At 33.1% G+C, this 17967-nt stretch overlaps 1 protein-coding gene across 1 annotated transcript; it reads left to right on the plus strand.

Moving 5' to 3' along the window:
• The first annotated feature begins 9403 nt into the window (after window positions 1-9403).
• On the plus strand, window positions 9404-13515 carry LOC147409265 (cytochrome P450 81Q32-like). Its single transcript, XM_086427050.1, has 2 exons — window positions 9404-10431; window positions 12746-13515. Exons 1-2 carry the CDS (start codon window positions 9511-9513, stop codon window positions 13367-13369), a joined length of 1545 nt encoding a protein of 514 aa, XP_086283176.1. The 5' UTR covers window positions 9404-9510; the 3' UTR covers window positions 13370-13515.
• The last annotated feature ends 4452 nt before the right edge of the window (window positions 13516-17967 follow it).

Below are 17967 nucleotides of genomic sequence, written 5' to 3' on the forward strand. Positions count from 1 at the left end.
CAAATAGGATTTTTTTTTTTTTTTTTTTAATTTTTTCTCTTGAATCTAAATTTTTCAATGAAATCTAAAAGGTTGTGTTGTCAGATTGCTAATTTGATATTTCATGTGGGCCCAACCACCTTTAGTAAGATTTAAAATCTTATTAAGTTAGTGGTGGTAGCTTGATTCATAACAATCTTGATATTGCAACGTATGGGTCGGCCTCATAAATCTCTCTATTTATATTGCAAGGGATACCCATATTCTTTGGGATGGGACTCGTCCCTAACCTCTCCAATGGCATAGCCAACGGAGTTTAATTAATTAACTTCCAAAAGCATTTACATACATCAAACCTTGATTTCATTCTTTTGAATTTCATGAAAATAATTATTTATAAAAAATTCATCATATTTTTAAACAGCATAAAATAAGATTTTCTATAGTTACACTAACAAAAGTATCATGTCATATACGTACACCTGATGTAACAACATTTTCTAGATAGAAATAAACACATAATATAGATTTCTATAACACCACAAAAATAATTGAGTCCAAAATCGATTTGCTAGAAATACATTTCAAAACACATGTTTTTATACTTAAAAGAGATCTTAAAAATAATAAAATATATATACCACCTGATTCCAATGACCCATGAGAAAACAAATGATCCTAGCCGTGTAAACACAAAAGCCAATGGTCAAGATTTATTAACACTTCATTACACATATCTCGGAGATACTTATTCGGAAATAAAATCTGAACAGTTGGATTTTTGCGATTAAATGGTTGAGATCATGTTTTTTTTTTCCATCAGTCGTTCTTCATGAGACCTTGTAGCCTGACCTTACACATAAATGTTAATTAAATGGGATATAATATAAATAATAGAATAATAAATTAGTGAAAGGTACTCACTTTTCTTAAGAAAATTCAATCAAACATACAAAAATCACACACTCACCATTCAGGGGTGGATTTGAAAACATGTAGTTTTCAAATTCTATGGATTAATGTGCTATTGTGATAAATTTTAGCAGTGGATAAAGAAATTTGCAACTATTGCTCTCATAAATTTTTTTCCCCCTCTTAATTGCCCCCACAATTATTTTTTTCACTCTTAATTGTCCCCACAAATTTTTTTCTACTCTTAGTTGTTCCCACATGAGCAAAATCCTGGCTCTGCCCCTGTCACCATCTATGAGAAAGTTTAATATATTTTAATGGGTGGTTATAGACATGCCCCCTCCGTGTTTTCGTGAATATTTGAGATTTTTTTTATTAAAAAAAAAAAAAAAAAGATATATTATAGATCTCCTTTCGTTTTCAAAGTGATGGCCTACCTCTTGACCTCCATATATCTCATAGATTTATAGAAAATTCACCGCATCTTTAGTCAAAATATCAACTTGTCTAAAAAAGTAGTCATCGTCAATCTCGTGGTTAAATTATTGACTTATTTAACATTATCTTCAGTCCATTTTCTTTGAAAGCTCGTAGAGAACGTTTGATTTTTCCACTCAAAAATCCATCTTCTTCTACTTTAAAAAATAAATTCATATTTTATTTTTTTAATTATAAAAAAGGTGAAAGTGATGCAAAATGTTCAAAGATGAGGACACCAATTTTATCCAAATTAATTTTTTTCTTTTCTTTTTTCTAAGAGAGAGAGGACTTGGAGATGAGGGTGTTTGGAGGTCATGTTCTAATGGGCCTTAGCAGAAAATCATGGTTAAGGAGTAGTTTGCCAAGTCAAGGACTTTGTTTCCAAGGAATTGGTTCTTCCACTTCTTGCCAAGAAAACATGTAATTGGGCATGGGATGGTAATGGCTGTGCTTTATTGATGGACCTTTAGACCTTTGGTATAGATCTCTTTCGGCCCACCATTTAAAAAGGGTTTATTTTTTGGACAAAATTAATTAATCATACAAGAATTGTGCCATATGCATGCGCCCATATAGACTGGCCTTGACTTAAGTTTTAACTCCTTAGATTCAACAATTCCACAAAAATGAATGTGGGTCCTACATGATTTGAAAGAAGAATATTATTCCAAAAAACAAAAAAAAAAAAAACTTTGAAATACATTTGCAACGTGATTTTAGGATGCAAGCGTCGAGAACCCCACCACAGATTTTGGCTAAAATTGGGGGTGAACGGAATTTTCTGAACTGTGGGAGAAATTTGAAAAGTTTACTCATGTTTTGATAGGTAAAAGAAAAAGATCTTAAAAACATGTATAATTGTTAATTAAATGAAAATTTATATAAATAATATAATATTAAATTACTAAAAAGTATACTATTTTTCAAGGAGATTTCAATCAAGCAAACATTTGAGAGGGAAAAAAGCTCTTGAAAATTGATGATATTAGGGCGTAACTAGTTGCACACCACCAATAATAAATTGTTAAATTACTAAAAAGTACATTATTTTTTAACAAAATATCGGTCAAGGAAACATTTAAGGGTAAAAAAGCTCTTGAAAATTGATGATATCAGGGTGTAACTTGTTATATATCACCTATAACAAATTGCATTCCATCACTTAAAAAATCCATCTTTATTTTATCTTATTTAAGAAGTGGTGTCCGAACTTTTAGGCCCGACTAGTATGGGTAAGGTGACTGGTCTCTTAGAACATCATATCTCACCTTCCAAATTCTCAAGTACATGCAATGCCCTACAAACCACACATACTAGGTAAGTCAGGAAAAATTCATGTGGGTAACCAATAAGAGAGCTTAAACTACAAACATTTCCCTTTTTGCACTCTATTTGTATGATTACACTTTAAATCATATTTAAAAAAAAAAAAAAAATTATTCTTCTTCTACCTCAAACATACTCATAAATGTTAGAATCCTTTTTACCTATATATGTCTTTCTGTTTGAAAATATATCTCATTACCATTTGATAAGTCATTTCTTAAAAAAAATATTAATAAAAGAGATTTGCATAGCACATATTTTCGCAGGTCCTTTACATTAATATGTCCAAAATTATGGGTTATCCTACGAAGCGTGATTAGTAAGTTAAGATAGAGATTATAATAATAAAAAAGGGGGGGTTGGGGTTCTTTTTTAAGTTAGGGTGCAACCAACATCTAATTGCTTTAAACCACTCGATCCCTTACATTTTATGTAAAATTTATCTCGTATTTCTATTTATAATAAAACACTCTTGATTTTTTCCAATAATTGTTCATCTTCAACCTATTTCTTGAGGTTGAAGTTGGAGAACCCATTGAGCACAACTCTTTTTGGATTGGGATCTATCAAAAACCATAGTCAATGGAGGGTATGTCATCAATTTGAAAAATGGAGATACCTCAAAATATTTACGAAAATGTTTTGGGTTATGTTTAAAATTTTAAATCACACTATCCTACGGTGCAATTTATTTTTTACGAAAATATCATTTTTCAATAATTCTTCATGTCAGTTTTAGTCAAATATTGCGGCAGCCACACCGACTATTTTTCCCGTTTACACACCTACTAAGTAAGAAAAATGAGAAAATTTTGGTTTCTCGACTTTTTCTCAACGTGGCCCACTCTGTACTTATGGAATCAAGGTAAATGTGGTAACCCCCACCAATTAATAAGGGCAATCACATCAAAATCGATTTATTTTGTCTTATATGATCATCACAGTCGAATTATTTTATTTTATATGAACTGATATTTTGTGAGAATCATCTCTATGATCACCAAAAATCATCACATTTCAAAACTTTTAATCCCATTAAAATAAGTTCAAGAACTGTAATTCATCAATTTTTTTATAAACTAATTTTGATTGGATTAGAAATTTCGGAATAGATTGATTTTTGGTGAGGATGATTATTCCATCATAGAGATCATCTTCACCAAAAATTAACTCATTCCAAAACTTCTAACCCTTGTAAGAAAAAACAATTTGACTATGATTTGGATTGCCCTTATTAATTTGCAAGGTGCTTTTATAATTACCCATGTGACAAGTTGGATTCTTCGACTTTTTTTTTTTTCAGGAAAAATAAATAAAACATCAATTGGATATAGGTACCCGGCAATTAATAACACAACCAACTTAGAAAATTTGAAAATAACACAAATTTAATAGGTTTGGATTGAACGTTGTTATTGTGCGATCCATATAGTCACCTTTTAAATGGATTGTATCTAGGTTAGGGACATCAACTTGTTTAATTTTTAAACAAAATTATCGAGTCAACTTGAAACTTAATCAAATTGACTAGACTTTATTGAATTATGAGTAGGACTACAACTCGAGTGGAATCAACTTGCACCTAACCCACATTTGACAAACTCCAACTTGTGCCCATGCCCAACCCTACCTCATGCATGGAATGCTCAACCTAAAACCAACCCAAGTTGGGTTGGTCATGTGTTGTTGTGGTTAGATCCCAAGTCACAATAAAAAATCAATTATCGAAATTAATCTCCTCCAATAACAAATTGATTCATTCCAACAATCAAACCCTAAGAATATGTTGCAAAGCAAAAAATAAGAAGTGATTCACCTACAATGGACCTACTTCCATGGATAAACTAACAAGTAGAAATCCACTAATTAATGAATAAATTATAAGAATAGAAGTCAATATTTCCCTTCAACACTCCGATGAAACTCATCAAATCTTTACACCCAACTATAATAAGAATCCAAATAAGAAATCTCAATCTTACTCCCATTGTTATAAATTTATAACAACAATGTGAAAATCATCATCAATAACCTTAAACATCTAGGTTTTATAAGAGAAGAAAAATACACATAAAGACTCAATGCCTTCACACCCTCTTTACAAAAAAAGAAAAATCCATTTTAAAAAACCTCATTTTATAGACAATAACAACCATCTAAGAGACTTTTTTGTTTCTCATAAACTAATGAAATGACATTACCCAAACTACCCTCACATAAGTGGAAAAGTCCATCAACCCATATAAATAGTTTTTCCCATCAATTTCTCCACCTCAAATCAATTACTTATCATCTTTTTTGCAAAAATTTCTTAAAAGTAATTTGTCAAACACCTTGCATACATAACTCGAATGCTCTGATACTACTAGTGGCTAGATCCCAAGTCACACACAAAAAATGATTATCAAAATTAATTCCTGTCAACAACAAATGAATTAATTCCAATAACAAAACTCTAAGACTATCTTTCAAAGCAAATACAAGTATTAGTAAAGAAAGTAAAGAAAAAAAAAACACCATTACAACACAAGATTTACATGATTCACCTACGAGGTTACATTTATAGGTAAGCTGACAAGTAGAAATTCACTAATTAATGAATAAATTACAAGATTTGAAATTTATACTTATTCCCAACACTTCAGTGAAACCCACAAAATCTCTACACCTAACTTTAGTAAGAACCCAAACAAGAAATCCCATTATCACAAATTTGTAACAACAATATAAAGATCATCCTCAAGAATGTTGAGCTTCTAAGTTTTACAAGAGAAGAAAAATACATATAGAAACTTGATGCCTTCATAACCCCTCTAAAAAAGAGAGAATTTTTTTAGAAAAACCTTATTTTATGGACAATGAAAAAACATTATTCAAAATACCCTACATAAGTGGAAAAACCTATCAACCCATGAAAACAAAATGATGATAACTTTTGTTGAGTGTATATTTTCCTCAACTCTCGAATGTGGCATACCCCAATTAAGCCTTGTGACCCTCTTATATTCATAGTTCTTCCCTTCTCCAATAGATTGATCTTTTGGAATAGTTAGTTGGTTAACAATTTTATATCACCAAAATCCAGGAGGATGATCAGGCTGGCTCATTCCTCATTAATATTAGATAATCTAATAGTGATAATAAGTTATATAAAGATAAGTGGTATGTAAAAAAATATTAAATTTATAATTATTTTTTTCCAAAATATAATTGAAAATTATAAAGAAATGTTCAAAAAAGATGATAATTAACTAAAGTTTGAAATGTGAATTGGGAATGAGAAAGAAACAAAGATATTTAAAGAATTTTAGCTTATAACCATATTAAGTTTAGGAAAATCTGGCAACCCGATGTCTACGCTTGAACTCAACCTGATTTGTGCCCAAAACTGACTCAAGGTTGGGTTGAACCCACCGAGTTCAGGTTTGACCCGCCCAAGTTGCAGTCCTAATTATGAGGTGACTCAATCCTATACATTGATGGAACCATCTTGTCTACTCAGTTGAGTCAGCTCAAAAATGCATCAAGTCGGGTCAAAAACTTGACTGAGTTATTTTGACGTACATAAGAAATTTTTGGAGAACAAAAAATATCTATTTTTATTTATTTAAAATTATTTATTAATTAACTAATACAAGTCAAGTGAATGGACATCCGGGTGGAATTTTCAGGCTTTAGAACTATGGTACAATGAACCCATATAAAGTTGGATTACACTTGAGTTTTACTCTAGACTTGACTTGGGTTAGTCAATCTGGCCTGAATTGCGAGTTCCATTCCTGTAGTCCAAGGAGTTCAATAGCCATACAACTTCCGGTCTCCTTTGCCCACCACATCCACTAGTACATAAGTGTTTTAATCGACCTTCGCTACTTTGGTGGACCAACATGGCATAAATGAGCTTTGATTGCTGATTTTTAACCATTGGTTTCTGCCCTTTTTTATTCTAGCTTACCCTTTATGTCATCATTGGTTTTGATTTTGGGCTTTAGAGATGAGGTATTCTACATCTTCTTGTCACCCTCACTTGCATACTATTTCATGAATTTGAGTTACTTTGTGTTTTGTGGTCTATAATTTTGAAGGCATTTTGGTTTCTAATGATGACTCTGATCATGAAATTCATGCATGAAAAACAATCAAAGAATAGAAGAATAAGAGTTAGTTCAAAAGTTATCATTGACCCACACCAACCCTCAAGGATTGGTAAGATTGCCAAAATCACATCTCATGATCAGAGATCTTGAATTCGCATCCTTCCTTAGTGACTACCCTTAACGATTTATCCTAGAAATTACTTGGTGCATGTCACATGTGCCCTCAAAAAATAGTTGAGTGATCTAATTAAGAAGATTAATTGAATGCTCTAAGAGGTCTAAATATCTCGATTCTAAAAAAAAGAATATACTGGTTCCAAGAAAAACAAAAATTGGTCCACACAAGTTTAGTTGTAAATAATGCTAAAAACGCATGCCTTCTAACCATACCCATAGAGATAGCAAACACCAAATTGCACAAGATGAAAAGGTGTATACTAATTTTTGGATTCCAAATCTCATTTGATTTTATTTTAGTCACTAGTAATTAATTTCAGAATCTTGAATCAAAAATTTTGTATGATACTTATATTATATCTATATCTATGGCAAAAACGTCACGTTAGTATAAAAGACCAAAAAAACAGATTCCATGATAATTAATAAAGAAGAAACGGTTCTTTTGTCGATTCTAGCTTTAGTTAATTTTTTTGTTCTAATTAATTAATTAATTAATGAAGAATCTTCTCTATAATTCAGAGCAAGCAAAGCATTCTAAAATCAGATCGTGGTCAAGATTTCAACCCAAGAATCCAAACACCCCCTTAAGATAGTTAATGTGGTGTGGGACCCATTGAATGGAAATCCTCAGTGGTTCTTCACGCGGCTGAACGACTAATATTACATGTCTGCATCTCATCAAATTTCATGTCAAGTGGTTTCTTCTGGATATTAGGTCAAACTCCAACAACTCCAAGGCATATGTTTATTGGTCGTTGGACGCTTTCTTTCTAATGTTTGACAAACTGTACTTGTAATTTGACGCATTTGGTGACGTCACTTTAGAACATTCTATGAGGTGTCAAGTGTGATTCCAAATTGAATAATGATGACTTAAACACGGTAAATCATACGTGATCTGTACGCAGCGGATCTGGCAAGGCAAAGAACTGCATATCTTTTTCCATGTGTATCCCGAGAAAAAAGATCTATTATTCCCTCACCACGTCAACCACTTATGATTTAGGGTGCGCATTCATCACGACTCTTGTAAATTATTAATTTACCTGCTCCAATATTTTAGAGAACTCTTGTTGACATACCAACGTTTACTTATTACCACCCAATCAAATTTAGAAAAATCAAAATTTATAGGAATGAAAATAAACTCGTGATAATCTGACTTACCCAAGTGACATACTCAACCAACACCCTTAAAGTGAGAGGATCAAAGAACCTTGACGTGACAAGATCAGAAATTGTAAATCTACTCTCTTTACAATACAAAATTATACCTTTTTATGAAAAATCATAATTTTGTATCTCAAGGAGAGCGGATTTATTATTGAGTATGCCATGTGGGTAATTCAGATTATAATGATTTATGAAAATATCATTCTCTCAATTTAGGAAAGTATAATAAGTATAAATATTTTTTTCTTGAGTTATGCTAGGATGACATTGGATTTATTGTGATTTTTACATTTCTGATGGGGAGGTGCTTACATTTTTGACGTGGAGGTGCACACATAACCTTAGATGTGTAGCATTAGTGTTAATGTTACTCCAACATTAGTGTTTCTCCAAGAGAGAGATCAAAGAACCATAGTACGAAATCAACATAGTGGTTTATGAAAAAAAATTAAACAAAATTAATGTGAAAATCTTAATTCCTATTTGAAAGGGTGTTTGTTAATTTGGATTGCCAATATGTGATAAATAATTTAAGGGTGAGTTTGATTGTATGGAAAATTATTTTCTATGAAATTTGAAATCCATGCAAATATTAAAGTGAAAAATGGGTAGGGTGGAAATATAAAATTCCATTATTTAACTATATTTAAAAAATATCAAGAAAAAAAAAATTTAGAGGAGAGAGAGAGAGAAGAAAAATGAGAAGGAAAAAGAAGAATAAGGAGGATGAGGGTGACTCTACATGACATTGATGATGTGATGATGGTGGAAAAGAAGATGGGAGAACATGGTGATGGTGGCGACGACGAAGGTGAGAGAAGAAGAGAGAGAGAGAGGGTGACCGACAATAGTAACGACAATGACGATGGTGGTGATGGTGACGACGAGAACGATGAGATTGAATGTGTGAAAAAGTGAAATTCATGATTTTGTGAATTTCTTAATTAGAATGAAAAATGAATTTTCATAGACATGTGCAATCAAACACATAAAAAATGTTATTTTTTATAAAAATTAATTTTTCACCCTATTTTTTATGTGCAATCAAACATATCCTAAGAGTCATGCTCTGCTAACCTAAATTTTGGACCCACATCCCCAGAAAGTGAATAGGAACCAAAATTGCATTTTGACTCGTATCTGTTATTCATAATTTAAAGAAATTCGGGTGTAATAAGTAATAGTTGGGACGCCAAAAGATTTTCTCTATCTTTAATTTTTTGTGTGGTCGCTTTAGGCTCAAGAAAAAATATACCTCATTTTCTTAGTAACTTCGACTCAAATGTTAATAAATATACATACGTAGCTACTTATTTCTTGGATCGATAAACCACACAACAAGGTCAAATTCTAAGTTATAACCATGGAGATCTTACTAGTCTACTTCCTTCTCTTCTTCTTCTCCGTCTTTCTCCTTTCCAAATTTCTCTTTCAAAAGAATCGAAATCTCCCACCAAGTCCTCTGTCTCTCCCCATAATCGGTCATCTTCATCTCTTCAAGAAACCACTCCACAGAACCTTAGCCAAAATTTCAAACCGGTTTGGACCGGTGGTATTACTTCGGTTCGGTTCAAGACCGGTTCTCATCGTCTCCTCTCCATCCGCCGCAGAGGAATGTTTCACCAAGAACGACGTCATCTTCGCGAACCGCCCTCATCTCTTAGTAGGGAAACATATGGGGTACAACTACACCACACTCATATGGGCCTCGTACGGACACAACTGGAGAACTCTCAGACGCATTGCAGCCGTTGAAATCTTATCTTCTCATCGTCTCCAGATGTTTAATGGCATCCGTAACGATGAGATCCGATTTATGATCCAACGGCTCACTGGCAATGATGGAGGAAAGGGAGATCATCATCAAAATTATCGAACGGTGGAGATGAGGTCAACGTTTTCTGATTTGACTTTAAACATCATGATGATGATGATTGCTGGGAAGAGATATTATGGTGAAAACGTGGAAGATTTGGAGGAAGGGCATCGATTTAGAGAGATTGTGAAGGAAACGCTTTTGTTGAGTGGCGCTTCGAATCCTGCCGAATTCTTGCCCTTTTTAAAGTGGGTTGGGTTTAATGGGATTGAGAAGCGATTCTTGAGATTGAGAGAAAATAGAGATGAGTTCTTGCAAGGATTGATCGAAGAGCGAAGGAGAAAGAGAAGCGATTCTGTAGATTCTGAAGAGAGGAAGAAGCAGGGGACGTTGATCGATGTTCTGTTGTCGCTCCAAGAGACTGAACCAGAATACTATACTGATCAAATGATCCGCGGCACTATCGGGGTAAGATCCAAGACCCATTAATCTGATCCGTTTTAATTTTATCTAATATTCATTGACTTAGATGATTAAAAGTCTATTTGCGACATTTTAATCTGATCCGTTAATCGATTTATTGACTCGTTAATTTGACGCCATCGACTTATGTGTTTGAGCTTTTATGGTTTTAGGGTAAATTCTCAAATAATTACAACAAAAAAATTGATATTTTTTGAAATGTCGCTATTGTTGGCAAAGTAATTATATAATATTGACGATTGCTAGTTGTGTCAACGTCAACAATATTTTAGAAATATTGATAACTTCGATAATTATTTGGGAATTTACCTTTTTTTTCTAAATAAAGAACTGTGGTCTTAATGAGGTGAAGGACTGAAGGTACAAAACTTGGATTGGTTAACTCGATCCTTGTACTTTCTGAATCAACTCGCTTAACAAATTGGAAACTAAACCGAGTCAAAATTACAAGACACCTCGTTGGATTAAACTCTAAAGAGTAGTATTTCTTAAATATTTTTAATTGTAAAAGTATCAAGTATAATTTTAAATATTCACTGTGTTATTTGATGATTCTGAGTCAACTCATGACTTGTTGATTTGATTTGACTCTGTGGACTTTGAGTTTGAGCTTATGTGTGGCATAATCTCTTGGAGATTGGAGATTTCTTACGATTTTTTTTTTTTTTTTAATGAAAGTATTATTGTTTCGATTATTGAATTATTCTAAATAATTCAAGTATTTTAAGTTTAAAAATAATTTTTTTACAAATTTTTATAAAACTCGATCGAAAAAAAAATGCTTGTCTAACTTGTTATATGTTGTAAAGAGTAAACTTGTAGGTTGTAAAATGTAACACAAGTTTGACTTTGAATTGGTCATATTTGAAATTTTGGAGGAATCCACTTTTTTAAGTGACAAATGTCCTTTTCATCTTTTAAAAAATAATGATATATTATTTACATTTATTTGAGATATTAACTTAATTTTTTAAATTGATAATTTATTCTTGACTTTTATCTTCTATTATAAATCAATAGAGCAATAACCTCAATGTCCTCAATATCACCACCACCATTATTAACATCACCACTATATTATCACCGTTCACCATCATCATCAGCTTCGTTATTAATATCACTATCATATTATCGAATTTTTTGTTTCTGAATTTTTGAAATGAGACGGATAATACACATATAAAACGTATGCTATGTATCTTCTGTTTATCAAATTTCAGAATGGATTTTTGCAATCCACAATCGAATAAAACTCGAATTCTTCACGTATTGAATTTTTTTTCCCTTATTGTGACCTAAAGATTGACCTCATTTCACACTTTGCTGATGTGAACGTGCGCACATAACTATAGATGGTTTTCTCGTATCTAGATGAAAAGCATCTATGTTCCACACACCTGCACGTCAGAAAATTGTGAATTGAGGTCAATCTTTATGTCACTCCAGTATTATTCAAAAAATTTACCCATCGACTTTTTCCTCGTAGATCTCATGGGATATGGGATCTTAGGTTGACCAATCACATTAGCCCACATATTGACGCATCTCTATATTTACAAAATTACCTGTCACGCAGTGGAACTTGAGTTACCCTGTGAGATTTGTAGATTTGTGAGTAAAATATTTCTCAATTGACCTTTAGAAACGGTTTGAAATGTTTCCACAGTGACATGTAACAGAAATTAGGTTTGAAATGCTCTACACTGATATGTAGCAAAAATTAAATTGACAATTACTTAATGCACACTGTACAAGAGACTTCTTTTTAAATCTCCTTTTTTTTGTTTGGCATTATCTTGATAGTCCAATCCAATTATGTTTCTTTCTTAATGCAGGTCACTCTCATCTCTCTTATGATATTTTTGAAAATACTTATAATGCCCTTTTCACGTCTCTTTAATATACTTTAATTTTCCAATGAAGATTGCCATCCATTCTGACTGGGAGCCAAGAACGGAAATTTATATATACACATAATTTTAAACATTCAAATGTAATTTTTGAATTTTGATGCATTTTGACCATTTCTGGCAAATTCTCAAAATTGTAAGGATTTGATTGTTACATTTGATCCGAGTATCCATTTCATAATCATAATATATGCATTTTGGATATTTCAAGGAGGTACATCCAATGACAAGCTAGAAATAAATAAATAAAGTGGCGAAGGGATGCCACATGAAATCTTTTGAATAGCTGAGATATAAATTTACTCCTCCAATGATGGAGCAAACACTTTCCTCCTATTCTAAATTCTATCATATTGGGGTCTCTTTTTTAATTTTGTTATTGTGTGTAGGTGTTGTTAGCAGCGGGTACAGACACTTCAGCAGGGACCATGGAATGGGTAATGTCGGTTTTACTTAATCATCCAGAAATCATCAAGAAGGCCCAAGCCGAGATCGACGCTCATGTGGAACAAGGACGATTAGTCAATGAATCTGATCTTCCTAAGCTTCCATACCTCCATAACATCATTATTGAGACACTTCGGATGTATCCAATTGGCCCATTACTAGTACCACATGAGTCATCAGAAGAGTGCATTGTAGGAGGTTACAAAATCCCACGTGGCACAATGCTATTGGTTAACGCGTGGGCCATACACAATGACCCTAGCATATGGGTTGAGCCCACTAAATTCAAACCAGAGAGGTTTAAAGGCATGGAAGGTGGTGTAAGAGATGGGTACAAGTTGATGCCGTTTGGGTCAGGAAGGAGGGCGTGTCCTGGTGAAGGATTGGCGATGCGTGTTGTCGGATTGACTTTAGCAACCTTGATCCAGTGTCTCGAGTGGGAAAGGATCGGAGAAGAAATGGTGGATATGACCGAAGGGGCTGGACTCACCATGCCCAAGGCTCGACCCTTGGAGGCTAAGTGTAAGCCACGATCAACCATGCTGAACCTACTTTCTCAACTTTGATACATTCTTAATAAGTTTTTCTCAACTTTTATACATTATTAATAAGTTTGTCCTACGAACTATATGGTTATAGGTTCTTCATGTACTTATTATTTTGTTGTCTTGAGGCTTTTTCCATTCGCCAAACACTCTGAGATTTTTAGTTATGTTCATCTTCCCATACAATTTTTCAATTTAGACACTAGTATGGTACTTACCAAAGAGATTTCCATACTGAGGTCATTGTACATTTAGATTTTAGAAAATACTGACAAATTTCATATTAAATAGAGAATGTGGATTCTGGTGGTTACATAACTACCTTAACTATATCAACATGATCCAAGGTATCTCAATAAACTTTAATAAGATACAACCTAACTACATGATTCTATGCATCTCAATACATATTAATAAAGTATAACATAATTAATAGTCAAATACTCTCCCGCAATCATATGCTCATGTTCCTTTGAAGAATGAGCATACAATTAATTACATAATTACAATTCCTTTCATGAATTCATAACTCGATTGTTGTTGGGTAGTCGAAACATCAATCTTGGTCATTGAAGATTTCACCACTTATTTGTTGATGTATATGATTGCCAATTGCATGTCGTTGGTGGAGATGAAGAAGACTCTTAATTGTTGACAGGAAGATGATAGATGATATGCCCACTAATTTAGAAGACAAGGAGTGCTTGCTCCAGTCAAATGGGCCCCCAGGGTCATGATCAGTTTTGGCAAGACTAAAATCCGAGGGATGTTAGTCCCAAAGTGTTTTAATGATCAATGCACCATTAATGGGCTCAATGTCGACTCTTTCATGGGCTTGATCATTGACAATAGCCTCCATGGACCTTAAAAATATAATGAGCCAAATTGGGCATTGGACCCATCAAGTAAGAGACTACATACTTAACAATCATAACTCAAATTTGGTGAAATGAAAGTGTTTGTATAACTAATAACTAATAGATCAGACATGACAATCACACAAACTCGTACATTAATTGTTGGTCCTTAAGTGGACTTGTATGGGCTTTAGTTGTATGTGGAAGGAGCTGGACCAAAAGACAACCGCATGAAACTATTAAGAGAATGAGGCTTGGCTGGGTTAAGGCTAATATCATAATTGGATTTTGGAAAGAAAGTGAGGATTATATGTATGCGGGCCCAAGACACCAGTTGTAGTGCTTCATAAAGTAAGTCCAGGAGGTGGAAACGTGATGCTCAAATTTTACAAAACCCAAAACTTCGGCCTTAGTGTAGCATGCGGCGATGAACATCAAGGTGTTGACTGGTGACAATCTAGCAAACATCAATTGATTGCACTCAAGAGGAAGAAATTGTTGAAGAAAAATCTTTAATATGTTAGGCTCTTCCCCAATGCTAAGAAATATGTCTTTCTTCATTGGAGGAGGTTGGTGTCTTCTCTTTTTATTTTCTTCTAAATTAGTAGAATCAAGTAGTATAGAGACTGCACTATGTGAAAACTGAAAATTTTGACAGGAAAATTCGATGGGCCAAAGCTCATAAATTTTAAAAACCGAATTTTGACGACTTATGGCTGTTGAAAATTTTGATGATCCCCAATTCGATGGTTTAAAGCCATTAAATTTCTCGCATCCTCTATTAATTTAACAGTTTTGGTCTGTCGAGAAAGAAAATTTGACAATGAAAAATTGACATCTTGATCCATCAAATTTTATGAAATTCAATGACCTTAGGCCGTCAAATACAAGGGTGTGCACATGAATTGTATGATGTGATGGTGACTCTTGTGAGGATTGTAAGGAATGTATGATAAGAAGATGGTGAGTGGATGGTTTCACGAGAGTTGCATTAGACATGAGTTAGAAACAAGGAGCATGGTCGGCCTGATCGCAAGATCGAAATCGGCCATGGATCTGATACCATGACAAATTTCAGATTAACTGAAAACCCATATTAATTGATTCTGGTTTTAATGTCATATTAAATAAAGAGTGTGGACACAATTGATTACATAACGCTACTATATCACAAGATCTAATGCATCTCAATACACTTTAATAAAGTGTTTGAAAGGCAAGTGGAACACTCTAGGGTTCCATTATGCTTCTGAATGATTGGTCCACCTCTTTCAGACTTCAACCGTAAAAAATGCTATCCATGACAATATCATAATATTAAATTCAAATATTTTTAATTAAAAATTTTAACTGTTAATCGGATTTGTGCGTCATGGCTTGTTTGCTATCGTTCCAATTATAAAAAAAAAGTTGAAAGAAAGAAGTAATATATCAATTTTTAGGTGAGCATTTTTTTTTTTTTTTTTTTTTGTATGGCAAAAAATCAATATTAGTTTTCTTAAATTAGGAAAGTGAACTTGCATCGACTAACATATACCTATTTTATTAAAATATAACAAAAACAAATACCTTTACATGTTGTTTTTCCCCAAAACAAGACAGAGAGAAAAATCCTCAGAATAGGCATGAACCGTTATATCCAAAGGAGATAATTATCAGGGTGGAGCTATTAAGGAACTGGTGAGGGCAATTGCCTCCACAGAACTTTGAGATACCCCTATATTTTCAACTAATTACATACCCCATTTGTCCCCACTCCCTCACCTCTCTCCTCATTTGCCCCCACACCTTCCCTCTCCCCTTCCCTTCTCAATTTTTGACATTGCCTCTTGACCAGACCTTCTCATATACTAATTGGAAATAACCTAAATATCATTTTCTTCAACTTTTATCCAAAAACCTCTGAATTTCTCTCTAAAATCATTCATCTTCAAGTTCTTCAACTATACAACTAACTATAGTTTGCCCCCACTACAAGAAAATCCTAACTCCACCCCTAATAATTATTGGAATTGAGTTTGAGAGGCAAACAATGTCGAATTTGTTGATTGAAAGAGTTTGAGCATTGGTTGAATGAGTTTTCAGTAGGAGAAGCCATTGAAGATTTGGAAAAAAAACCTCTAAATTTTTCTGCTCTAATACCAAGATAAAACCAAAAGATAAGGAAATCTCTCTATCCCACGCATCTTAATCCACCGTGTGAGTAGAGTTCATATCATATATATATATATTGACCTCAAGCTAGAACCTTATATCGCACTTCTTGACATGAAAGTGTATAAGAACCATAAATGCTTTCACTGAGATACGAGTAAAAAAAACATCAATGGTTCCTATCTACTTTCACGTCAAGAAGATGAGGTTCCAACTTGAGATCACTTCAGCATGACTCATTTGAGTTTGTATAGTGTTTGAGTTCCTTATTGGAAACCAAAGGGATATATTGGATACGATTTTGATACAGTATAACTCATTCTCTTATTGACATGACTCATGCTTATCTCTTTGCACGTCCCTTCAAACTCATCATATCATCGACTTTGAGCTTGAACCGCATATCTTGAAATTGATTATGAGACAGTCCTTTAGTAAAGAGATCAAATAATTGATCTTTGGTGGAGATGAATCGAACATCGAGATCTCCTTTAGATACCTTGTACTCCACATGTTTCGTCCGTGCATGAAAGATTGGGTTGGGCATAAGATAAGTGACTCCCACGTTGTCACACCATTAAATAGGATAGTATGATAAGAAAAGGCCTAGTTCACCAAGGAGCGATTGCAACCAAGTTATTTTTATGATTGAGTTGGCAAGTGCACGATATTCTGCTTCAATACTAGAATGAGCTATTGTTTGTTGTTTACAGGAATTCCATGGTGTTAGATTCGACCCCATGAAAATTGCATATCCGCCGCCGGTTGATTTGCGATCATCTAGCATTTGAAAATGTATTGCTTACTATGTGAAAGATAGAAAATGAGACCATAGGAAATGATTACTTTAAGATACAATAACTCATGCTTGTCTCTTTACAAATTTGATTAGGCATGACTCATGCTTATCTCAAACTCTATTTTCTTCCATTCTTTGTCTCCCTCCTTTGTTTAATTTTAAATACATATTCTCTATGATTTTTTCTCATTTGATTTAAAGATTAAATATATTTAACTTTCTTCTTTCTCATTATTGACAATGAGAATTATTCTAATTTCATCATATAAGATTGTTTGTTTCATTGATTAATGGTATTGGATCGACAACAAACAAAAACTTATGCGATTTATCAAAACTTCTATTTTGTATTACATTCTTATTTACATTTGGGTGGTTTAGACATACCCTCCACATTTTAATGAATATTTTAGATAAACTCTATGTTTTCAAATTCATGATATGCCCTTTTTACCTTAGTCTTCTCTTATAAATTGTTGAAAAGTGATCTAAACTCCCTCATGTTCAACCATTCGCGACAAATCATTGAGTTTTCTTCTCAAAACTAGTCATCTTCAAATTCTATGGTAATTTATTTTTAATATGCTCAAACTTCATCATCAATCAATCATTTTCAATCTCAACTTAATCTCTAATATAAGACCTCTCTTGATTTTTCTATCTAACCTTTCATCATCATCCACATCTCCGAAAATGTAGTATTGTTCTTGAGACTTGACGGTTTAAGTATAAATAAAATCCTAATGTTGAAGATGAGAATTAAATTTTTTTTGAGAGATAGGAGATGTCTAATTTTTTAGATAAGTGCA

The sequence above is a fragment of the Akebia trifoliata genome, chromosome 2, assembly GCF_017979445.1.
Source record: "Akebia trifoliata isolate Shusen 1 chromosome 2, ASM1797944v1, whole genome shotgun sequence".
NCBI lineage: Eukaryota > Viridiplantae > Streptophyta > Magnoliopsida > Ranunculales > Lardizabalaceae > Akebia > Akebia trifoliata.

What these genes read in the sequence shown, in the direction of transcription:
- LOC147409265 (XM_086427050.1), top strand. Translation starts at nt 9,511, where the DNA reads ATGGAGATCTTACTAGTCTACTTCCTTCTCTTCTTCTTCTCCGTCTTT. An exon ending in TGATCCGCGGCACTATCGGG is followed by an intron (nt 10,432 to 12,745) that starts GTAAGATCCAAG and finishes TATTGTGTGTAG; the next exon opens with GTGTTGTTAGCAGCGGGTAC.